At 52.9% G+C, this 24,506-nt stretch overlaps 1 protein-coding gene across 8 annotated transcripts in view; it reads left to right on the top strand.

The window, feature by feature from the left end:
- Arhgef10l (Rho guanine nucleotide exchange factor 10 like) overlaps positions 1–24,506 on the top strand; it is a 125,496-nt gene that overhangs the window by 43,587 nt on the left and 57,403 nt on the right. For 4 of the 8 annotated variants that reach the window (XM_026781945.1, XM_005352927.3, XM_026781946.1 and 1 more), the window contains exons 5-14: positions 6,206–6,297; positions 7,300–7,383; positions 9,806–9,975; positions 14,616–14,732; positions 17,425–17,533; positions 20,455–20,561; positions 20,881–20,958; positions 21,914–22,093; positions 22,992–23,108; positions 23,286–23,378. In XM_026781945.1, the coding sequence (XP_026637746.1) occupies positions 6,206–6,297; positions 7,300–7,383; positions 9,806–9,975; positions 14,616–14,732; positions 17,425–17,533; positions 20,455–20,561; positions 20,881–20,958; positions 21,914–22,093; positions 22,992–23,108; positions 23,286–23,378 (1,147 nt within the window). Of the gene's footprint in view, positions 1–6,205; positions 6,298–7,299; positions 7,384–9,805; positions 9,976–14,615; positions 14,733–17,424; positions 17,534–18,667; positions 19,670–20,454; positions 20,562–20,880; positions 20,959–21,913; positions 22,094–22,991; positions 23,109–23,285; positions 23,379–24,506 lie in introns of those variants that run through there. The other 4 variants (XM_026781947.1, XM_026781948.1, XM_026781949.1 and 1 more) reach the window with 3 other exon arrangements.

Below are 24,506 nucleotides of genomic sequence, written 5' to 3' on the forward strand. Positions count from 1 at the left end.
TCAGGCTGGCCTCGAACTCACAGAGATCCGCCTGCCTCTGCCTCCCGAGTGCTGGGATTAAAGGCGTGCGCCACCACCGCCCGGCTTGCTGAGCACTTTTCTATACATTCTTCCTTGATTCTCACGGCAGGAAGTGGACGTGATGATTCATTTGGTTCTGTATTTAGTGACTGTCCGCCAAATGGCAGAGGCAGGATTTGTCTTCTGGCTGTTGTAACTGGTGTGTGCTGCACCTCACTGGCCTGGGTCTCTGCTCTGCTGCTCATTGGAGCTAGTAAAAGCCCCTCCTAAGAACCGTGATCAGTGCTATAGGACAGAGGTTTTGAGGCTAGTGTCTTTTTGGAGCTAGTGTCTTTTTGGACTCCAGTCTCTCAGAAGCTGGCTTGGAACCTTTGGGCCCGACACAGCCTCGTTATGTGGTTCAGGCCAGCCTTGAACTCACAATCCTCTTGCTTTAGCCTCCCAGGTCCTGGACTGCAGGCCTGAGCCTGTGTGTTCTGTCTTATTTGGTCCTGGGAGGGAACCTAGGGCTTCAGGAATACTAGGTAAGCTTTCTACCCACTGAGCTACATCCAGGCATCAGGGCCAGATGGCCAGGAAAGTTACCTGTAACCCCAGTGTTAGAGGGACAGAGGTGGAGGGGTCGTTAAGTTGCATTTATTTCTTTATGTGTCTGTAGATGCGTGGCGTGGCGTGTGGCTGTCAGAGGACAGTTTGCGGCAGTTGGTGCTCTCCTTCCACCATGCGAGTTCAAGGATAAACTCAGGTTGCCAGTCTTGGAAGGAAGCACCTCTGCTTGTTGAGCCATCTCACCTGCCCTGAGGCAGAAGGATTTGGACGTTGAAACTAGCCTGGGCTACATAGTGAGTTTCAGGCCAGCCTGGGCTATATGGTGAGACCTTGTCTTAGAAAAAGAAAAAAGATTCTTTCAACTCATGTTACCGACAGCAGCATCCAGGTCTGAGGAGAGCCCCCCCCCCATGTTTGGTTCCAGCCTGCTGAATTGACTTTTGTTGATGTTTCTTAGATGTGGGGGTGTCACAGGTGATGGGATCTTTAGGGGGTACTGGCGGTCTGTGACCAGCTTGGAAGGGAGTGACTCTTCTCTGTCCTTGGCTGCAGATTGGGTTTTCTTCCACGTCATTTAACACAGATCCTATCCTAGTATGTTCTGCTCCCCAAAAGTGGCATTCTTTCTTCTAGAATATTCTTCATGCCTCTCTTTATTTGCCAGGTGGCTGGGCCCAGCTGTCCTGGAACCTTCAGTGTTCTGGAGTAGAGGCCTTCTGTGTGATGACCCACCCTGTACAGCCTTTAGAAAGGAGCCCCGTGGGGTCTGATGTCTAGAGAGGGTCATTGCCAGGCCCACTTCTGCAGCAAACATCCACTGCTGGACAGATAATGGGAGTGAAGGTTTTCAGATGGGTGTTGGGCATCACTGTGTGCTTACGGTGCATGGGACAGGCAGGGTCAATGCTGTCTGTGGGACAGGAGGAGGGGACACACGTGGCCTTGGGGCTCTGAGGGCTGGAGGCATACTGGAAGTCTGGGTGAACTCCTCTTTCTGACTGATACCCGCTCCTGTCGTAATTGTAATGCTGCTGGCCTGCTATGTCACCTGGGTACCCTGTCCCTTTAAGAGACAAGCCCCACCCACTTCCAATCTCTCCCTTCTTAAGGCAAGCTGATCTTCTGCCTCTTCTTCCTTCTCTCTCTGTCCATCCTTCTTCTGAAGAGGCAACTCTCCCTCTCCATTTCCCCCTTCTTTCCTCCCTCCCCTCCTCCCCTCTATAACCCCTTACCCTTATACCCTTCCCAATACCCACTAAATAAACTGTACCCAAGCTCTCTTCGCTTGGCATATCTGTCTGTCTCCCGTCCGCCAGGGGACCAGCCAGGGTCAAGGGGAAATCCTAACACCTCTCTCCTATCTTCTCCAGACCTTATCCTCTGCGTACGTGGCTTCACCCTGGTGAAGGTGTGCACCCTGGTGTGCAGGCAGATGGTAAATGTAGTTCAGCCCTGTCTCCTGGGCAAGGCTTGAGGCCTCAGGAGGGCGGAAGTGCACATGAAGCTGAGATCATGACCCTCTCATGGGTGTTTGTCGTGGTTATTTATTATCCTGGAGGAGGCGCAGGAGTGTTTGCTCACTGGGAGAATGGTCCATTCCATCTGGGCAGTGACAGGGCTCTGGGTGGTTTTCCGGGACAGCAGCTGGGAGGGGCTGCCCCCATGGGCATGGGCTGGGCTGGGCAGGAAGGAGGTGGTGCCCTGGACTCATTTTCTTTTTTTTTTTTAAATATTTATTTATTACGTATATAATATTCTGTCTGTGTGTATGCCTACAGGCCAGAAGAGGGCACCAGACCCCATTACAGATGGCTGTGAGCCACCATGTGGTTGCTGGGAATTGAACTCAGGACCTTTGGAAGAGCAGGCAATGCTCTTAGCCTCTGAGCCATCTCTCCAGCCCCCCCTGGACTCATTTTCTGCCATGCTTTCCTCGTCCACTAACCCTGAGCCCAGACCTGTGCTTGGAGTGTCACCCTGTTTGGAGAGCCCTCCCCTCTTGCTTGCCTGGGAATACCGGCTTTAGTCTGTGGGCTAAAGAGCTGAGCCCTGGAGCAAGGGTTTGCAGAAATGGCTGGGGATATGGCTCAGCTGTGGGGTGCTTGCTTAGCATAGCCCTGGGTTCCATCCCTGACACTGAATAGGCCAAGCACGTAATCTGGGTGGTTTTCCGGGACAGCAGCTGGGAGGGGATTACAAGTACACACCTATAGTCTCAGCACTTAGGAGGTAGAGCAGGAGGACCAGGAATTTAAAGTCATCTTGCAACATAAGGAGTTTGAAGTCAGCCTGGGCTCCTAGACCCTCTCCTACCACCCCAAATTTAAAACAAAACAAAACAAAAAGCTTTGCGAAAATATCAGCTTGGTTCAGATCTCAGCTGTGTCCTTTCCTGCTGGCCAGGGGGCTTGGGCAGTGGAGGTGGGCAGGAAGGTGACCCTGTGTGGGGATGACAACTGCCAGCTGGCCCTTAGTCGCAGGACAGGACTAGGACCTGTGCTTGCCACTTCCTGTGCTCTGATAACACACAGCCAGGAGGCTCATCCTTCAGCCTCCCTGTGTGCACGTAGTGTGCTCCTGGCATGTCCAGGTCCCTCTAAAACTACTTGGCCTCACCCAGTAATGCCCAGCCCCATCTTGAGGTCAACTTCAAAGTTTGCACAGGATCCGCTGTTAGCAAAGTCGTAATAGCCTCGGAGTTGGTTGCTGGGCTCTCTTGGGCATGTTAGTCTGGCTGACTATGAGGTAATACCTGGATTTTCAGCATGGTAGTGACATAATTGCCTGGCACCTATAAGGCCTGGGGTTGCATTTCCTGCACAAAGAAGGAAGGGAAGAAGAGAGAAGAGGGAGGGGAAGAAGGATAAGTAAACAGGTGTGTCACAGACAGTATATACTACCTTTCATAGCTCTGGACCTGGGCATCACTGTGCTACTGTGCGTGGGGCTGAAGGTGTGGGGCAGGCAGGAGAATGCAGCTCATCTCCTGTCTGTGAGAGAGGAGGGCACGCGAGACCTTGGGGCTGTGTGGGATGGAGGCTTGCTGCTCAGTCTTCTGGTCTCCTGGAACTGTCCTGCCCTTGTGAACATCTCTCCCCGACTACTTACACACTCCAGCTTCCTCTCTGTTTCCTCTCCCCTGCACTGGTGGAGTGGCCAAGGTCGGCAAGAGCAGGCCAGGGGATATTACTGTAGTCAGGCTTTGTCTCCCTCGGGGGTGCAGAAGCAAAGACGCAGCTAAGATTAAGGCTGCAGGAAATTGAGAGTCTGCCAGGGGCTACTTTCTTACCTATAGATGGTTGTCATCTTCTCATGATCGGTCATGGTGGAAGGGGGAAGGGGCTTCTGGTAGCTCCTTATATCAGAGGTCATTGATTTATTCCTCCCATGGGTCTCTCACTATCTAATCCCCTCCCCAAAGGCTCTATCTCCTCTTACTGTGCCCTTATGGGCGAGTGTTTCCTTCCTCTCTTCCTCCTCCTTCTTTTTTGAGACAGGGTTTCTCTGTCATAGCAATACCCCAGTTCCTGGTACCAACTTCTGTCTCGGTCACTGTTCTGTTGCTGTAGAGAGACACCATGACCAAGACAAGCTTTACTAAAGAAAATGTTTAACTGGGGCTTGCTTATAGTTTCAGAGGGTTATCCTGTTATCATCATGGTAGGAGCATGGCAGCGTGCATGGTGCTGGAGTAGTAGCTGAGAACCACATCCTGATTCGTAGGCAGCAGCAGATAAAGAGGCTTGGCCTGGCATGGACTTGTGCAATCTCAAAGCCCACCTCCCAGTGACTCATGCCTCCTCCAACAAGGCCAGTCTTTCCCGGACCGCTCGTCATCTGGGGACTAAACATACACATATATGAACCAATGGAAGCCAATCACATTCAAACCACCACAATAGATAGGGCAGCATAGGACTTTTTGTTTGTTTGTTGAGACAGGGTTTCTCTTTGTTGTTTTGGAGCCAGTCCTGGAACTAGCTCTTGTAGATCAGGCTTGCCTTGAACTCACAGAGATCTGCCTGTCTCTACCTCCTCAGTGCTGGGATTAAAGGCGTGCGCCACCAACACCTGGTGGTAGCATAGGACTTTGTGTGACACAGTGGGACTGGGGAGTAGCTGAGGATTTATGTGCAAGCTTCAGCTTTAAAAATGTTTTAAATTTTGTTATTTGTATTTTTTTATTAGTATATGTATTTGTGGTGTGTGTGTGTGTATGTATGTATGTAGTCTAAGGATAACGTAAGGAGGTCGGATCTTTCCTTCCACTGTGTGGGTCCCAGGAATCAATCTTAGGCCCTCAAACCTGGCAGCAAGCATCTTTACCGACTGAGCCATCCTCTCACCTGACCGCAACCTCAGCATTTGAATAGTGGGGAAACACAGTCCTCACTGCAGACAGACGTGGGCTTAGTCACCTTCTAGTTAGCCGAGTGGTCTAAGCGAGCAAGTGAGAGAGCCTGCTTCCCAGCCTGGATACTTGGTTATAACTCTTTAAACTTTTCCAACTCATGTCTCCATCTCACCCGAGAAACTTATATCTAACCTTGGATGCATAGTTGTGTAAATAGGTATATGCACCACACGCTTAGCAATGATAGATCATCATTTAAGACATTTATTTATCAATCCCTTAGCATATGTATAATTTTATTAGTGGCTAAAGGCATAAATAGATTTTGCATACTAATGAGGTGGATGTGCTTATTTAGTTGTTTATGAAGATTTAAATCTCTGGTAAGCATTGGACACAGCAGCACACACAGCGACTGTTTTTCACAGTTGGTTGATCGTTTTGATCAGTGCTGAGATTTCTCTGCTGTTTCACAGATAACCAGTACAAAACAGCAGAAGAATGTTTGTTTAAAACTATTGCAGGGGCTGTTAAAGGTTATTCCAGATCAAAAGTTATATTGTGATTTTATTTAAATGAAATTCAACTCAGTGATTTTTAAAATCAAACATTCAAACAAAATCCAACCCCAAAGAGAATACTTAGGTGCTGAAGAGTGCGGGTGGGGGAAATGAAGTCTTTGCTTTCCATGATGAAACAGTGTATTTCTTTCCATAAGAGCATAGAACTCTAAGCACAGTAAAAATGTTGCAATTTGAATCATGGGACTGGAGAGATGGCTCAGCGTTAAGAGCACTGGCTGCTCTTCTAGAGGTCCTGAGTTCAATTCCCAGCCACCACATGATGGCTCACAACCATCTCTTGTGGAATCTGATGCCCTCTTTCTGGCAAAGGGGTATATCCAAATAGAGCATTCATTCATAAAAAAAAAAAGTCTCAAAAAAAAAAATGGAGCACCTGCTTTAAAAAAATTAAAAAAAAATAGTCTTGAGAGCTGGGTGGTGATGGCGCACACCTTTAATCCCAGCACTCAGGAGGCAGAGACAAGTGGATCTCTTTGAGTTCAAGGCCAGCCTGGTCTAAAGAGGGAGTTTCAGGACAGGCTCCAAAGCGACAGAGAAACCATGTCTTGAATCAGAGCCAAGGTTTACTTTGGATTTTTTTTTTAAAGGCTAGCCCAGCTTAGATGACCTGAGGGTCTAATGCTAAGCCACTCTCCACAGTCACCATCCTCCCAGTGTGACGAGGAGGCCTAAGTTTCACTGACCCATTTCTCCACAGGGCACCAGCTGTGGTCAGCAATGGGGATGCTGTGGGCGCAGCTTTCTCTGGGGTTCGGCGCTCCAGCTGGAAGCGGAAGAGCTCACGACGCAGTAAGTTACTCCCTACTCACCACCGCCCCCCCGCCATATGCCACCCACCCTAGGTAGAACCAAGATTGTCTCTTAGTTTCCAGGCCAAGAACTGGCATGGGTTCTTTAGAACCAAGGGGGCATTCATGTTTAGAGAGTTACCACAGACTTGTTGGCTCTCTGTTATGGACTTCCCGTTCACTGCTCACCAGAGCCCTAGATCCTTCATCCAGCTGTCCACCTGCTCTCAGAGGCTTCAACAAGAGGCTCCCCAGAGTTAGCTCCCTGGTGGCTGGTTCGGGCCCTCTGAGAGGAGAGCCACACTCAGGAGCAGCTGGGTTCCCACACAAGTGAGAGGGACAGCTTCAGGAGGAGGAGCCAGGGTCCAGTGGAAGTACCAAGGTTCATGTTAGTGATGCGTTTAGGGGTGAAGCAGGCTGCCAGTGCCCTAGCTCCCCCGAACACCTCTGACAAAGGTGAATGATGTGACCCCGTTTGTGCTCCATCACTTCAGAGGCTGGGTGAGGGGATGAGACAAAGAGGAAGGGGCAGGACTGGTGAGGACTGCCACAGCCATCCAGGAGAGGGGTCCAGTCTGGACCCACTGGAGAGTGGGATGGGCGGGAGGAAGAAGAGGGTATCGGCGACAGAGCCTGGCCAGGTTTTGGATGCTGTAGGACTCAGGAAGGCATCCCTTAGGGGCTAGGGCCTTTCTAGGGGGCCCAAGGGTCAGAGCAGATTCTCTAACCCTACTCTGCCCATCCTGGAGCTAGGCTTCAGGGTAGGGCTTCCCTGCAGGTGCCGTGGCCAGGGTGGAGGTTTGTGGGTGGCAGGAGGGCAAGTTGGGGGTCTGTGGTGGGCACTGAGAAGGCCAGTGTGCCGGAGGAAGGCAGTGAATTGTGTCCCTGGTGGTGAAAGTTAGGACGCATGGATGGCTACCAGCTGGTTGGTCCTCCTTGGAGCACTTGGGATGGTCCACCCTCCGTGGACCACTTGGGTAACCTTTCTCCCCTCTGTCACCAGTTGACCGATTCACCTTCCCTGCCCTGGATGAAGATGTAATTTATGACGACGTCCCCTGTGAGAGCCCAGACGCTCATCAGCCCGGTATGGCCTCTTCTGACCTCCTTCCTGGCCTTTCTCTGGGACAGAGAAAGGAAGGTCTCTTCCCCTTCCTTTTGTCTCCAGTGCTCTCTGTCCCCATCTTTCACACCCCTGCAGACATATAAGCAGAGATTCACCATAACCTCAGGTCTGGGCAAACTGGGTGGGACAGGGTTTGGGGTCTTGGGTAGGATGATGTTAAACCATGAGTCCCCAAAGACAGTCACTTCCCCAAACCTTGCTTAACGCCAGGGAGAATGAGTTAGCTGTGTAGGCTTCCAGGGCAGTGGTAGAAGCGGACAGATTATTTGGCCTGAAGGATGACATAGAGAGACTCTGCTGAGTTGAAGACGGAAGAGGGACAGGTGGTGTGTGTATGTGTGTGTGTGTGTGTGTGTGTGCATGTGTGTGTATGTGTTGGGAGATTGAGATGCATTAAGCCAGGCTGCTCAATACACATATGCATGTACATGTATACATGTGCACACACACACACATGAACACACACATGAACACCCACATATGTACACATGCATATAAGGGCACACACACAAAGTGGTCCAAAGCCAAGACCTCGTGCATGCTAACACTCTAGCCCTGAGCTATCTGAGATTCATGTTGTTTTGGGACAGGGTCCTGCCAAGTAGCCAAGGCTCACCCTGAGCTCACGTTTCATCATCAGCCTCTGCAGTCAACTGGGATTACAGGCATATGCCTTCGCTCCAGGCTGACTCTTCATATGTTGCCATGATACCTGTGATTAGGGGTATTATGTCTTCATTTTAGAGATGAGGAGACATTAAGAGGCCAGACTGGAATTCAAGTCCAGGGCTTTGCCCCTCCCCCAGGAGGATCTGGGTGGCATTTTTTTAACAGAGGGAGCACATTTGATTCTCCTGCAGAGTCAACCCCTTGAGATAGGCAGGGTAGGACTTGTGGTTCCATATGCATTAGAGAGGTCAAACCCTAAGCCCTAGATCACACAGCTAGAATTTGAATATAAGATGTTCTTTCTTCCTTCCTTCCTTCCTTCCTTCCTTTCTTTCTTTCTTTCTTTCTTTCTTTCTTTCTTTCTTTCTTTCTTAAACTTCATTGTTCTGTCTGTGTCCTGGGGGCATGGAGGATCCCCACCTAGTTGGGAAACATCACCTCTGCTTTTGAGTAGCCCTTAGTCTGATGAGACAGCAGTAACCATCCTTGGGGAGTATACAGACAATAACAAGTCCAGAGGGCCTTTGAGAATCTCCTGTCCCTAGAAAAGGGACAGATGGGCCAGCAATGTGCATGTCACTTTAGCAGGCCTAGGCCAGGCTTGGATCATATTTACGTGCTTGCAGCTCACTGGATCCTGGGGAAGATAACTGATGGAGCTAGGAGGCTGGGCTTCGTGGGGGTGTAACCCAAAGCTGGGCAGTCTCGGTGGCTGATGGGGGGCCCCTCTCCTTAGTTTCTCACCTGAATAAGGTCAAATAGCTGATGACCCAGCCCTGGTCTTCTCTGTCCTCAGGTGTCACGGGGTCTTTTTCTAGGCATCTCCAAGATTTAGGGTCTATCACCTCAGGCAATAGCTGTGGGGGTAGCCAATGCAGAAATAGCAAGCCCAGCCACACCTTCTCAAGGTCACAGCCAGGGTGGCCTGCTGCTCTGTCCTGGAGACGGTAGTCACTGACATCTTGGCTTAAAAATAACCTCCCCATGTTTGGAGGTAAAGTGCTCCCTACCAAGCAGGTGGGGTTAAGTTTGATCCCCAGAATCCATGCAAAAAGGTTTTGCATGGTGCGATCCCACAGCTAGGGAGGCAGAGGTAGCCCCCTTGGGCTTGCTGGTTAGCCAGCGTAGACGAATTGGCAAACCTCAGGTCCTCGTGATAGATCCATGTTCTAAAAGCAAGATGAACAGTTCCCGAGGCAGCACACATGCGCTCACATGAGTGCCCAGTTGGGTCCCGCACCTCTAGAGACAGGACACTCAACTCCTTGTTCCCACTCCTCCGGCTAAGGCTAAGGCATGTCCTGTGGTCTTTGAAAGCGAGGATTCCTCCTGGACTCTTGGCCAGCTGCGCCCCCTCCTGGACCCTTGCAGACCACATGGACTACACGGGAGGGATACAGCATTAAGGAAGTCCAGCCCCTTCCTGTGTCTTCCCATTGATGCTTTAGAAGTCTCCAGTCACCCAGGAGCACACTAGGGTTCCAGTTAGACTTGACTCTGAGGTTTCCTTTCTCACTGGGAAAAATGCCAAGTAGCGAACACCCTGCACTCAGAGGGGTGCCATGTTAAGAGAGGATTAAGGAGCCTTCCTTGTCGGGCATTTTACCCGCCGGGGTTCCGGATCTGGGTGACTGGGGTTCCAGATCTGGGTGACTGGGGTTCCAGATCTGGGTAGCTGGGGTCTCCGGCTCACCAGATTGTCCCTGGCTGGCAGGAGCAGAACGGGGCCTACTTTATGAGGATGTGCACCGTGCCGGAGCACCACGTGAGACTGAGGACCTAGGCTGGAGCTCCAGTGAGTTTGAGAGCTACAGTGAGGACTCTGGGGAAGAGGTCAAACAGGAGGCAGAGCCCACTAAGCACCGGGGATCCTTCCAGCCCAAGGTGAGGAGCCTGGAGGGTATCTCTCAAGGTCTGGGTGGGCACCCAGACTCCTTCAGGAAGGGATGTGGGTGGTGAGAGCCGGGCACTAGACCCCCCATCTGGGCACCATTGCTTTCCAACAATATCTGGTCAATGATCATCAAGAGGCCTGGTTCATCCCAAGTCAGGAAGTGACCTGAGATCCTGTTGGCTGTGGAAGACCTGGAATGGAGGCAGGTACTCCCCTGTCTCCTGCATTTCAATGCAGACTAGGTTAGTTTATCTTGATGTTCATGGACTTAGACTGTTCTTCAGAATTTTTCTAAACAGTGGACCATGAAGCCCAGCCAAATGATTAGAGTTGGTCATTGGCTCATTGGTCATTGGCTTTCCTGCCCTACCGGGTCCATCCTCAGACCCACACAGTACCATCTGCCCTGGGGAGTGGACAGGTGACAGGGGTGTGTGAACAGGGAACATCAGAGCTGCTCTGGCCTGGCATTTGCTTTTTGGCTATCTGCCTTTCTCCTGTCTGTTTCACGAGGAGCCGCTGGGGATGGAGATCTGGTTCTTCCTCTCCTGAGCTGTTTCTACTCCTCTCATGTTCCATGCTGAGACTGAGATTCAGTGGGTGAAGCTTAAGGGTCCCACCTGACTGGAGACAACTGGTGGACTCCCGTTAGACAGGGGCGTGGGTGGTGGGTGGGGCCCAGACTGGCTGGGAATTGTGACTAGCTCCAGCCGACTTCACAGACTTCCCGGGAAGGCTTACAGTATTCTTACCTGCCTGCTCCTAAGTTTCAGGTATTCCCAGCAGAGGAGTGCTGACCAGAACAGTCCAGAAAGCTTTTATTCAGCCTTGTGTTGAGCACGCCCAACTGTCTGTACCCTAGACTTCTCAGGAGAGGCCATAGGAAGTAGCTTAGCTACTTGACCACAAAGCAGAGCTCTTAAGACCCTACTGTGTACCAGGCCATCATCTTAGGTCATGCGGGACAGTATGGTTCCAGGAAGACCTGACCCAGGCTTGGTGGGCCTTTATGGTCTAGGAGGAGATGCTGTGTATGACGTAGTTTGTTAAGACTGATGACAAGGACTTGGGGTGCTGCTTAGCTGTTAGAGTGCTTGAGGTTCCCACCCCCAGCACCTAAGAAACCGAGTGTGGTGGCGTTCACCTACAATGCCAGCGCTAGGCTGGTGAAGGCAGGAGGATCAGAAGTTCAAGTTTGTCATCCATTGTTTATGAAGTTTGAGGCCAGCCTGGGCTCCATGAGAACTTACGTTAAAAAAAAAAAGAAAAAGATGCCTTTCCGTTGATATGAACGGGTCCTGCCAAGCATGTGGGAGACCAATGGGATAAGGCTGAGGGCTTGTAAGGCCAGGTGAGAGTTGGGGGCAGGACTCTTGAGGCCTGAGGAGATGACCCTGATGCCTGTGGGCTGGAGAGGCAGCCCAAGCTGGCCTGTGATTATTTCCTGTTTTCTGAAGGGATGAGCATATGTTCCCTTAGAGAAGAGGCATTGCACCACAGCCCCCTACCCTCACCCCAATTCCCTGAGTCACCTCTCCATAGAGATGTCTGGCTCTGGGTGGTGACTCTTGTGCCTTGGGCATCCTGTGGCCCTTCCTTATCACCCAGGGCCACTCCCATCTCCCCCTCCTCTGGGTTTTTGAGACAGGGTTTTTCTGTGTAGCCCTGGCTGTCCCGGAACTCACTTTGTAGACCAGTCTGGCCTCGAACTCAGAGACTTGCCTGCCTCTGCCTTCCTAGTGTAGGGATTAAAGATGTGCACCACCACCGCCTCGTTCACTCCTGCCTTCTTGATGCAGATCTGAGGGGAATCAAAGGAATCTCTGAAGGCGGGAGGGTGAAAATGACAGACGTGCTACCCAACAGCAGGTGTTAGCCTTGCATGGCTTCAGAGTTCTGATAAGAGCTGGTTGAAGTCACAGATGCTTGGAGTCTGCTCCCAGGGATGCTAACTTAGAGTCTGCCTTTTTAGCCCTCTGGTCCTAGGCTGTACAAGGGATCTATACATCTTCAAGGAGTGCCGGAGTGAGCTTATAGTGCAGTTTTAGGGACTTTTAACAGGAGGGCCTTTTCTCTATCCATCTGCTAAGGCCTGCATGCTCCCTAATGGCTGGTTCTTAGGGAGATGTGAGGGTGTGTGTGGCTTCTCCTCTCTGCCTAGGGATGCTGCCAAGCACTGCCCGTGGGGCTTCACTCTCCTGGGCTGCTGCGGTCCCTGCTCTCTGCCTGCCACTGCAACCACTGTGTTTCAAGGCCATTGCTGCTTGTACATGTGCTGTGTGCGCTGCAAGGCTCTGGATGGCAGGCGTTTGTGGAAGTTTTCATCTTGTCCTTGGAGTCTGACTGGAGCCCCAGCAACAAGCTAGCCAGTGGACTCCTTACTTTAGATGCCTAGGCCAATCAAGTCTAGCCCAAAACAGTGACCAAAGTGTCTATAAAGGGACATTCTTAGAAGTGCCTGACCCAGGTGTGGGCAGCTACCTTGAGCTTTGTTGGTCTCTAAGTGACCATCCTATTGGCCACCAGGGTTTGCTGGGCATGAGGTGGGTTGCTGTGAGACCCTCTCTCTCTCTCTGCCTGTGACCTTTTTGTAACCGATCACTGTGACTCAGCTAGGGCAGTCTGGGAAGGGTGGGCTCACTCTGGCCTCAGTCTCATTGGGCTCAGTTCAGCCAGTGACCTTGGATCCTAATGCTTCCTTATTCTCTTGGCACTCAGAGAGGTAAGGGGCCAGAAGGCCAAGGGGCTTGATGGCTTCAGGCTGTCGCTGAACAAGGCTCAAGACAGAGCCCAGTGTGCTGGGAGTGAGCTGTCAGAGTTGCTGACAGCAGGAGTTTCACGTATAGGAGTGAGGCTCAGAGAGGTTAGGTGACATGGTTGGGGTTACACAGCCAGTGAATGAGAAGGCCAGGACTCAGCTTCATATATGGGTAAGAGGACCTTCTCCATCTGTCTGTCTGCCATCCATTCATCCCGCCTCCATCCATTGATCCATCCATTTAGTAAATGCAGAGGACTTGTTAAGAGATGAGATGCTAGTGACTCCTGCTTGGGACCATTACTAAGCTCCGGGCTTTCCATGGGACGTCCAGTAATGCTCTTGGCCATCTATGGAGCTAGATGTCCAGAGCGTCTCATGGTCACTTTACCAGCAAGAAAACTGCAACTTCAGAGAGGTCCAGAGATGTTCCTGGCTTGTAAGTGGGAAGCCAAGACTGGCATGTATGCCCACCTTCCTGCAGAGTCCCCGCTCCATCTTTCTGCTAGTCTGTCTGTCCAGAAGTGTACCATGTCTCTGCCGTCTGTGTGCTTCATCAGATGCCCTTGTGGCTCACACAGGCCATGTATTTAAATGTCTGTTTTCTCATCTGGCCATTCTCCAGATAGCAGTTTAACCAGTCACCCCCCCATTCATGCTTCCAAGTCATGGCCTCTCCCTCCTTCCCTCCCTTCTTTTCTTCTTTCCTTTTCGTCCACCCACTCGCCTTTTCCTCCAGTGGAATGTTGGGGTGAGCTTGGACTAGCTTGTCTACATTACAAATCACTGTTCAATGGTTCTACTTTGGTAGAGTATGGCTGGTCAGGGTTGGGAGTTTCATACTGTGGAGACACCGAGACACAGGGCTTGTACCCCTGTGAACTAGTTGGTAAGTATTTATCAGTTCAGCAGTGCCTCTGGACATCCAGCCTTCGCTCCATCATCCGTTTGCCCAGCTATAGTTACCCAACCAAATATAGCCAATTGCTCACCTATCCATTTGTTTGCCTGCCCATCCATCTATTCATCCATCTACTCGTCCGTCCATCCATCCATCCATCCATCCATCCATCCATCCATCCATGCATCCATCCATCCATGCATCCATGCATCATCTATCCACTCATCCATCCATGCATCCATCCTTCCACCCATCCATGCATCCATCCATCATCCATCCATCCATCCATCCATCCATCCATCATCCATCCACGCATCCATCTATCCATCCATCCACTCATCCATCCATGCATTCATGCATCCATCCATCCATGCATCATCCATCCATCCATGCATCCATGCATCATCCATCCACTCATCCATCCATCCATCCATCCATCCATCCATCCACCCCACCCACCCTTGAGTCCTTGCACACATCCATCAATCCATCTGTCTATGTTGTCCATTCATCTGTCCAGCAATCTTCTTTTAATCACTCATCCCTTTGTTCACATACCTGTTCATTGTCCCCACCCTGTCATTCAGCCCATCCATCCCTTGTCAGCCTTCCATGTTAGAAGCCCCATTGTCAGGCCTGGGGTGAGGAGAAGACATAGTCAATATCATCCAAGTATCATTTCCCTTTTGCCATGAGAGGGAGGCCTGAGGTCACTTCCCTCCCCTCATCATCATCCCAGCAGCTGGGAGTCCCACAGCAGAGAGCTTCAGCTGCCTGGCATGCTGGGCTGGATCTGGAGGTGCAGGTTCCAGCCAGCCGCACCCAGACTGCTATCCCATCTGCCTGCCCCAATTGTCCGTCTGCCATGTGACCTGAGTTTCCTTTTCCCCTGTTGTCTGTGTTTTTGTCTCCTCGCTTCCCGCCTGCTCTTCTCACCTGCTCTCCTTCTGCCTGGCCGCTTGGGGCCCCAGCTTTCTCCAGACCTGACTAGGCTAAAGGAGAGATACGTCAGGACTAAGAGAGACATCTTGGCTTTGAGAGTTGGGGGGAGAGACATGCAGGAGTTGAAGCTCAAGTGCGATTGTAAGGTACTGTCTGCCTGTCCCTCTCTCCTGGCCCTAGAGGGTCTTTCTGCTGGGCCACCAAGGAGGGTGGGTGTGAGCCTGGGGAGTCCCACCTTGATTCTTGTCACCTGGCTACACCTCATATTTGCACTGCACTAAGGCCAAGCCATGAGCTAGCTATTTCTTCAACTTCCTGGTGCTTGCCTAGACCCCGCGCCCCACCCCACACTGCCAGAGAGATGCCAATGAACCACAAGAATACCCAGTGGCATTTCAAACCTAAGAGCCCCTAGAATGACCTGGGGTTCTCCTTTAAAAAAATTGCAGAGTCCTAGCCAGACCTGGAAGCCATATGCCTTCAATCCCAGTACTTGGGAAGCTGAGGCAGGAGGATTGGGAATTCAAGACCAGCTTGCACTGCCTCAGAAAACTAGACTTCTGGGTGATGCTTTTGGCAGCAGTAGATGGTCTTAACTGAGCAGCACACAGCATGGGCCATGGAACCGTGTGGATTTGGGTTCAATCCCAGCCTTACTGCTTACCCAGAGTGACCCTGAGCAGATGGACCCCTTGGCTTCGGAGTCTCCGTTTTTCTGCCATAAGTAGTAGTGGCCCCAGGGTGGATATGGGGTCTGGATGAGGAGGCCGTTAAGGTACTTGATGCTACTTGACTTTATAAGCTTAGTGATGTCAGCCACTGTTACTGTAAAGTCCCTGTGGCACCCGGGGATGGCTGTCCTTCCATCATCATTTTGTGCCCGGAGAACAGGTAGTGGCTGAGAGTCACCCCTGCAGTCAGCAGCAGAGCTGGGCTCCAGTCTGAGCATGGCAGGGTCAGAATGTTGCCAATCCTACGGTTCTGCCCACTGCAGCAGAGCCAGGGCCAGCAGGAGAAGGGGGAGGGACCCCCAGCAGATACACCTGAAGGTTGTGAGCCAAGGAGGGAGCTGGAGAGGAGCTTGGAGCCTACAGAGGGTAGAACATTCATGCCTCTGGCCCAGCTTGCGCTGTATGGAAGGGTGCCTATGCCAGACCAACTCAAGGAACCTTCTGGGTTGTCCACCTGCTGCTCGTCCCTGTTCAGAAAAATGCCAAGTAGAAAGGGCTCTGGTGATCCCCCAAGGCCACACAGGGCTTCTGAAGATAGTTCCATTGACCCCCAGTGTTGGATGTGGCCCAGAAGAGAGGTACACCCATGCACAGTTTCTGGGGTTTATGTTTATTCCCCGACCCCATTAGATTTTCAGAGGTGCTTATGACCCTTCCTACCAAGAGACCAAAAATCCTAGCTATGAATACAGCAAGGGGTGGGGATCCACTTCCTCTTTCTCCTGGTTCCCGAAAGCCAGTCTTGTTCCCAAAAAGCCTTTGCTCTCTGTTGGTTCCCGACAGCTTCAGCTCACCGTCCCCCCCGCCCCCACCAGACTCTCAGCTCTCCAGGTTCTCATTCCTGGAGGCTCTCAACTCCCCCAGGCTTTAAGCCCCCCAGGCTCTCAGCACCTCCAGCCTCTCAACCCAGTCCCCAGACTCTCAGTGCCCCCTAGGCTCTCAGCTTCCCCCAGGGCTCTCAGCTCACCCCCAGGCTTTCAGTCCCCAGGCTCTTTGCCCCCTCAGCCTTTCAACCCAGCCCCCAGGCTCTCAGTCCCCCAGGCTCTCAGTCCCCCCAGTCTCAGCCTGTCCCTCAGGCTTTAAGCCCCACCAGATTCTGATCCTGCCTTTCCCAGGCTCTGTCTATCCTCACTCAGACCCCATGAAGAGAAGGGATCTTTGGCTTCAGTTGGGAGCCAAAGAGCTGCCAGAGGCAGGAGCAAGGCCAGTGAATCCAGGGGAACCCTCACTTCCAGATTTTCACCTTCCTCTTCATCAGAGCCTGAGAAAGGAGGGGGTTTCCTGGAACATCCATGGTATGGCTGTGTGGCTCTCGCATTGAAAGTAAGATGAAATGGAATTGAGATTTCCAGTTCTCTGAACACGGCATGTTCAGAGTGCCCATTAGTGCCACGTGGGCCCCATGTTGGGCAGTGCAGATGCACCACCCTTGTGGAACACTCTGATCACAAATGCTGGAGGTGTTGAAAGTGTTGGGGCTGGGGCAGGGGCAGGGCAAGGGGGCAGCAGTTTTCCTCTCAGGTCTGGGTCCTAGTGGCAGGGTGTCTGCTTCCCACTATGAGCATGTCGCTGTCCTCTCACCGGTGGCAAGGCCTGCTTGGCTTGCTTTATTGGCAGCACCGGCGTGTGGCTTCTGCATCCTGTGGCCCCAGTTTTCCATCCCTGTGGGCTGAGACTCAAACTTGCCTGTTGGGGGATGAGGGTCGGGCCTCCTTACCTGGCTCAGCAGGGAGGAGGTCAGTCCTCAGGGACCTTCCCAGAGCTGGCCTGTTCAGTCTCTGCTCACCTGAAAGGGTGGCTTGTATGCTTCTGTCTGGGGTTCAGAGAGATGTCTACTTGCTGGGGAGTGTCAGAGCTGGGGTTAGAACCCAGACCTGGCTCTTTCCCATCCTATCACCCCCTTAAGTAGAGGGTAGAGGTCAAGCCCTCTCCTGCCCACAGAGGGACCTTGGAGCATGAGCTCATCTCCCTCCCTGCCACCCCTGGCCTCTGCTGCTCACCCATCCAGAATAGATGGAACCGGGCTGGCTGGTTATGATGTCTGAACTGAGGTTCCTTGAAGGCAGGGGTCCCCGGCTCTGATGACTCCCCCTCTGCCTTTGCTCAGATGACCCAGCTCATGAAGGCCGCCAAGAGCGGGACCCGAGATGGGCTGGAGAAGACACGGATGGCCGTCATGCGTAAAGTCTCCTTTCTGCATAGGAAAGACGTTCTTGGTGAGCAGGGGTGGCACTCGGCAGTGTGCTGGGGGTGGGGCATTCTGGGGGTGACGTGGCTGGTGCCTGGCTTCTTCCAAACTGAACCCTAAATGTCGGGGTCAGTCTCAGCTTGCTTCCCACACCTTTGACCGGTGTGGCCAGCTTCTTCTGTGAGCCATGTGGCTTCCCTTCAGTGTGTGGCCACGGCCGGCTGTCACTCTCCTGCCTCCTGGTTCACCTGGATTTATCTAGAATGTTCTTTGCCCATCTTCCTTTCACCACTACTTATTGAATACCTACTAAACACTGTCCTCAGTGAACCTACCAGAATTTCTTCCAGGGGCTCCAGATGCAGTGGGAAATGATGGTTCAGACGGACTCTAGTCTTTCAGGTTCTCGGGGGAGTGTGGAGATGGGCATGGGTTGACATTTATGGCGTGTCTGCTGGGTGCCTCGCTTACAGACGAGGGGAAGGTACACATCATAGACTTTCCTGAGGGCATGGGGGTGATGGAGGAGGTTGGGGTGAGAGGTCAGGGCCAGGTCAGTGTGGCTCTATGGGCCTGGCTGGGCGCTTGCCCTTCAGGACAGCAGAGAGTCACGAGGGTTTTAGACAGAAGTGTCCCAAGGTTGGATTTGATCATTTGACCATTCACTCATTCTACAATTATTTACTGTGGACTACTATGGATATTAACCCATCGTCCCAGGATACAGCCGTGAATGGAATGGCCATGACTTCTCCCTGGATTCCCGCAGTGCCAATGCTCTGGTCAGGGTGATGGGAGGCTTGAGCAAATAGGTAATATACTGTCTAGTCACGATAGGCACTCTGGGAGAAAAACAGAACTGGGGGTGGGGGAGGGAGCAGAGGAAGGGCTCTGGCGTGTGCTGAAGCCTGCACCCTCTGATGAGGTGGCGTTTCAGCATCTGGGGTGAGTCATGCGGGTAGCTGGGGGAGGGTTGTTTGGGGAAGTGACGCAGGTGGAGAGGGTCCTGTGGAGCCCTTTCGCTACTCACATCTCAGCTGCCTGGGCTATCCTGGCTTGAACAGGCCTCCTGCACCTGCCAGCCCAAGGCATTGCCTGGGATCTGCTCCTGGCAGGAGTTGAGGTTTCTTTTGCCCACTATCTACCTGTCCTGCCATTGTCTTGGTTTTTGTCTCTGTCCTGGCCACTCTTCCAAGATCCCCCAGTTCCATAGGCCCTACTCAGGTCTCCATCTCTTGCTTTTGATGCCCACCAGAGCACTGATTCCCTCTTCCAGATAATGTCCAAACTGGGGCCCTCACAAGGTTCCCAGCAAGGCCCAGCCCCTGTGATGTGTTGTATCTTTGGGGACAGCAGACAAGAGGAGAAGGGGACAAAGATGTAGGACAGTAGGTTAATGGTCAGTGATGTCTGGGCAGAACGCTGAGGGTGCCAGACCTTGGGTGGGAGGAGGCCGCATCCGGGGAGGGCCTTCTGCTGGCCTCACACATGGACTGGCACTTTGAGGGAACATGGCTCCGAGCCAAGGAGAACCCACAGCGCCTTGGAAATTGTGCATTTTGGCCGTCCTGTGCTTCAGTTTCCTCCTTCACGCAATGGGGCTAATAGTGATTCCTGTCTCTTGAGGCCAAGGAGAGGATGGCCATAGTGCACACAGAAAGAGTCCGGCACAGCAGGCATTGTTCTTGGTGACTGTCAGCCTTGGTGGCATTTGGTGCCAGCATAGCATCACACCGCCTTGGGTTCCGTCAGTCTCTCTGGCCTTACAGTTTTCGTAGAGGTGACACCTAAACACTGGCTAAGCTGATCACCCCATGCCTCCTCTACCTTTGGGGGACGCTGGCTACTATAAAGGAGTAGACAGGCCGGGTGACTGGGGACTGTTTCTGGGACACCCTCTCCACTCCGCCCACTAGCCCTGGGCCTAAAATGACCCTCCCCCAGAGGCGTTATTAATAGCCGGGCGGCTCAGATCACAGGCCAAGAATGTTACCCAGCAGCTCGTGGGGGAAGAGGAAGCCTAGGACACGGCGGCTGGGGTGGGTGCGTGGTGATGCCCGAGGCAGTATGTGGGCCAGGCAGGAGGGCCTTCACCACCCCCACCCTCACCCCCACGCTGTCATTCGCTGTCCGTCCTCCTCCTCCTCCTCTGTGTCCTGCTCAGGTAAGGGCCCGACTGGGTGTCCTGCTTCTCCGGCAACTGGACTGGCTACCACTTCTCTTTTTCTCTGTCTCCTGCTTCCTGCTATCTGTGGCTGCCACACGCACTGGAGCCTTTGAATAGCAGGGACTCGTCGCCCTGAGCCTCTCATGGAGGGGGAGTCAGAGCCTGGGAGGAGGACCCTTCAGCATCCCACTGGGCCTCCTTTTTTCCCTTAGGGCCTTGGGTTCCTGTGGAACTCTCTTTGCCATCAGCTGAGCCCAGCCCCAGTAGGCTGGGGTCCTCGTCACACCCAGCTGAGCCTGCTCCCTTTGGGGTATCTTTGTATTTTTTAAAATGGAAATGCAAAGCCGGTGGGTTGATTCTTCTTGGGCTGTATTTTCTTCCCCCCCATTTTGGCATCCAGATGAAAACTATTTTTAGTGCCCAGTGATGGGGACACGAGTGTTTGCCCCATGCCAGGCTGGAGCAGGCAGAGTGGGCAGGTCTCAGCAGGGACAGTGGCCCTGTGGGGTGCTGTTTTCTCATCCCCCAACTCTCCCTCCCACTCCCCCGACCACAGGCTCTGGGGGAGCAGCCTTGGATTATAGGAGCCTGGGAGCTGGAGCTAACCCACTGACTCAGGGGCAGCAGTTCCCGGGTGCAATCCGGGACTGTCTGAGCGGTTCTCATCTCCTGGAGCCTGAGCAGGGTGTGCCATCCCCACCTGAGCAGGGTGTGCCATCCCCACCTGAGCAGGGTGTGCCATCCCCACCTGAGCTGCGCCACCTTCCCATTTGCCTTTCCAGGTGACTCGGAAGAGGAGGATATGGGGCTCCTGGAGGTTGGTGTGACAGACTTCAAACCTCCAGCCCCAGAGCTGGGCCCCATGCCGGACGGCTTGAGTCCTCAGCAGGTCTGTGGGAAGCTGGGCAGCTGCCAGCCTGCTTGCTGTTAGCACCTGAGGGGAAGTGACCACGAGAGGGAAGGGGACTTTAGTGGGAGCTGGACTCTGTGTGTTCCATACTGTGGGTCTGGAGATAATAAGATCCCAGAATTTGGGATGCTTTAGGACCTGCTAGCCCCATGACCCCCAGAGAGGTGTGTTTCTCAGTGCGTCCCCTGTGGTCCTGTCGTTGTCAGCTCCCCTTCCTTGCCTTTGGGACCCTTCACACAGCAGGTACTGTTTCTGCTCCTTGGATCCCACACCCTTCCTGACTCTGTGGTCCGTGCAGGTGGTCCGGAGACACATCCTGGGCTCCATCGTGCAGAGCGAGGGCAGCTATGTGGAGTCACTGAAGCGGATACTTCAGGTGACTCCCGGGGCCTCCGGGATGAGGGCGGGGCTCTGGGGGGGTCACTTTGTAAAGAACTTTGGGGGATTGTGGCAGTTTTAGAAAAGGGGCTAAAAGCCAGCCCTGCTGCTTCTGAGGAATGAGACAAGTGGGGATGCCAGGGATTTCCAAGGCTTTGGTTTGCAGTGAGAGCTGCTTTCTGAAGCGAAACTGGGAGTCTCTGAAACAAGAGTCAAGGCGTGTGTTCCCTTTTGTGACTGGAAGGGACTGTGTCTCCCTGGCCATTCAGATAGTCCTCAAAGTATGGGTGCAGGGCAATGTCCCCTCTTCCTCACACTGGGATGCCCAGAGGACACTAAGTAGACATTGGAGTGACATGTTTGTGGACCCTTGTCTTGTTTGGGTCTCTAAGACCTGGGCTCCTCAGGGATGTCAGAACAAGGCCACCAGGGAGGGGAATTGGTGGTGTGGGAAGTTTGGGACCCATATGAAGGAGCCCAGGCATCATACAAAGTGACTGGAGAGTGTAGCTCTAGCTTCGAGAGTCCGGGGCACTGCGCTGACCTGAGACCCCACTGCCCAGCCACGCAGATGGTTCTGAGTTTCCCCACTAGCCAGACTTGGTCCCGAGCCACCTACCCAGAGTCCTCATACACAGATGGTGTAGAAATGATCCTCTTTCTCCCAAGCCAGCTTAACACAGAAGTTCCCGGTGTGTGTGTGTGTGTGTGTATGTGTGTGTGTGTGTGTGTGTGTGTGTGTCTGGCATTGTGAAGTGACGGAGTTAGGGCAGAAATGCCACATTCGTGGAAAACCTTCTAGAAACATCCATGAAGAAGGCAGGATGCTTTTACCCGCATCAGGAAGGCCCCACTGGGCAGGTGGGTGGGCGTCTGTTCAGTTCTCAGCCTGCCTCGTCTCAGGTGGCCTTGAAGATAGCTGGTGTCATCCCCGCTCCCATCCATCCTGGCAGGATTACCGTAACCCGCTGATGGAGATGGAACCCAAGGCCCTGAGCGTCCGCAAGTGTCAGGTGGTGTTCTTCCGCGTGAAGGAGATTCTCCACTGTCACTCCATGTTCCAGATCGCCCTGTCCTCCCGCGTGGCCGAGTGGGACTCCACTGAGAAGATTGGGGACCTCTTTGTGGCCTCAGTAGGTGTTTCTGCTTAGATTAGCCTGTCGAGCCTCCGCCCCCACCTGGTTGCCTTGTCAAAGTCAATGATATCAGAGCCCCTCAGTCATTGTGTCCTGCACTAGAGGTTAGGCATGACACATTGATGTCCCAGAAGAGATGTACCAGGCCAAGACAATGTTGAAACCAGAGTATAGTGGCATTGTTGCCCGGAGACTAACCTCATTGGCCGCCCCCTGACTTGGTGCAGGTTCCTTACTAAGCCCTCCACATATGATCAGCGAGGCTTGCACATGCTGGCCCAGGTTGCATTTGTAGCTCCAGGGTGAAACCTTAGAATTTGGGGAAGAGCCTATATTGTGATCCTGGGGTCCTGGTTCCAGTTTGGCTTTACAACCTCAAGTAGTTCTTAGGATGTCTCTGGGCTCAGATTCCATGCCTGTGGAATGAGAGGTGTACTGGATTCCTGCTTGTCAAACTGAAATCCTCAGACTTCAGAGAGGGAGCGGGTCAAGCCAGCTTTGCTGGGTTGTAAGCCTCTGGCTTCTACTAGTGGCCAGGATGGTCTTGAGAGAGCTTAGAAGGGACATCCCAGGTGGGTGTGTCCAGGGGGCTATGGTGAGAGATTGGCTGACCTCTGACATCTGTAGCTTAGCTGTGGATGCATCTCCCCAATTTCTTGGCCTTGGAAAGGAAATAGATGGAGCCCAGGCAGCATCTGCCCTAGGCTGCCTTCTCTCTTGGGCGGGTTCTGAGTTGCTGTAGAAAAACTCTGTTTCCTTTTACCTTTCTTCCCAGCTCCAAGACTCCTTCTTCCCTGAGCAGGGTCTCGGAAGCATGATGTGTGTGTGTGTGTGGGGGGGGGGTGCAGCTACCTCTCCCGCCATGCTGATGCAGCTCCTCTTCCATTTCTTGCAGTTCTCCAAGTCCATGGTCTTAGATGTGTACAGCGACTATGTGAACAACTTCACCAATGCCATGTCCATCATCAAGAAGGCCTGTCTCACAAAGCCAGCATTCCTCGAGTTCCTCAAGGTAGCCTAGGGCCATGCAGTCCTCACTCACAAGGGATGGACTTGGGGAGGTGCCTCAGGAGAAAGGGACCTTGTCCTGGAGCCCGGGGAGCAGTTCCTAGGGTGGAGACTAGGTCTGACCCTGGCACTGGATCCATGCCCTCAGAGACTGACAAGTGACACAGCCTTGTTCCCACAGCGGCGGCAGGTGTGCAGTGCAGACCGAGTCACCCTCTATGGGCTGATGGTGAAACCCGTTCAGAGATTCCCACAGTTCATCCTCCTGCTCCAGGTACTGCCTGGGACTCCCTGAGGGTCAGAGGATGGCTGGGGGAAGGGAGGTCAGGTGGCTCGCTCTCATCTGGGGCCCACTCCTTGTTTGGGGTTTGCTTTGTCTTTCTCGACTTCGAGAGGGCAGCCTGTTGTGCTCAACAGCATTTTTTTTTTTTTAAAAAAAAGATCTGCTTTGTTTAGATTATGTATATGGATGTGTCTGTGTGGGGGCATGTGTATGTGATGCTGGTACCTTCGGAGGCTGGGGCGGTGGATCCAGTAGTGCTAGAATTACAGGCAATTTTGAGCCACCTGATATGGATGTTGTTAAATTGAAATTGTGCCTTCTGCTAGAGTTGGAAGCTCTCATATTCACTGAGCCATCTCTCTAACCCATGAGTGTGTATGTGTGTGTGGGGGGGTTTATAGTGATCATGTGGAGGTCAGAGGACAACTTGCAGGAGTCAGTTCTGTTCTTCCCCGTGGGTCCCAAGGATTGAACTCGGCTCCCCAGGCTTGGTGGCAAGTGCCTTTTAACCTGCTGGGTCACCTCTTCAGCCCCACAGCCTATTTGATACCTTTGCTCAGGCAGGAAGGGGATGCGACTTAGCCTTCCAGAACTCCTCAAGCAGTCCACCGACCTCACCTTGGTCAGGTGTCACTTAAGCATAAACCCAGGAAGCCTGAAGGAGCCTCAGTCCCATGCAAGGCCCTGCGGTCAGTCCTCAGGGTGGCAGCGGCCAGGCTCAGGGCCTGGTAGCATCTTTGTCTCTATCTGCAGAGCTGCTGCGCTGTGGGTGTGGGCTCTGGGCTCTGAGCACAGTGTCCGTGAAGTCTGTATCCACTCTCCACTGAGGCGGTTGCTGTTGGCCTGCCGCCTCTCAGTGTGCAAGACTGTGGCATCCAGCATGTTCCCACTGTGCAGGTGTCCCTGCCACCCATCTGTGGGAATCCCTTATCTCTCCTCACTGAAACGCTGGACCCAGTAAACGATAATTCTCCTCTCCCACCTCCTTAGCCGCTGACAGCCACTCCTCCCACCAGCGGCTTTCTTTCCCGGAAATCTGACAATTCTAGAAGCCGCCTTGAAGTGGCATTGCATAGTGTTTGTCTCTGATGATGCCAGGTCCTCAGCATTCAGCCCTGT

This window comes from Microtus ochrogaster, chromosome 10 (genome assembly GCF_000317375.1).
Source record: "Microtus ochrogaster isolate Prairie Vole_2 chromosome 10, MicOch1.0, whole genome shotgun sequence".
NCBI lineage: Eukaryota > Metazoa > Chordata > Mammalia > Rodentia > Cricetidae > Microtus > Microtus ochrogaster.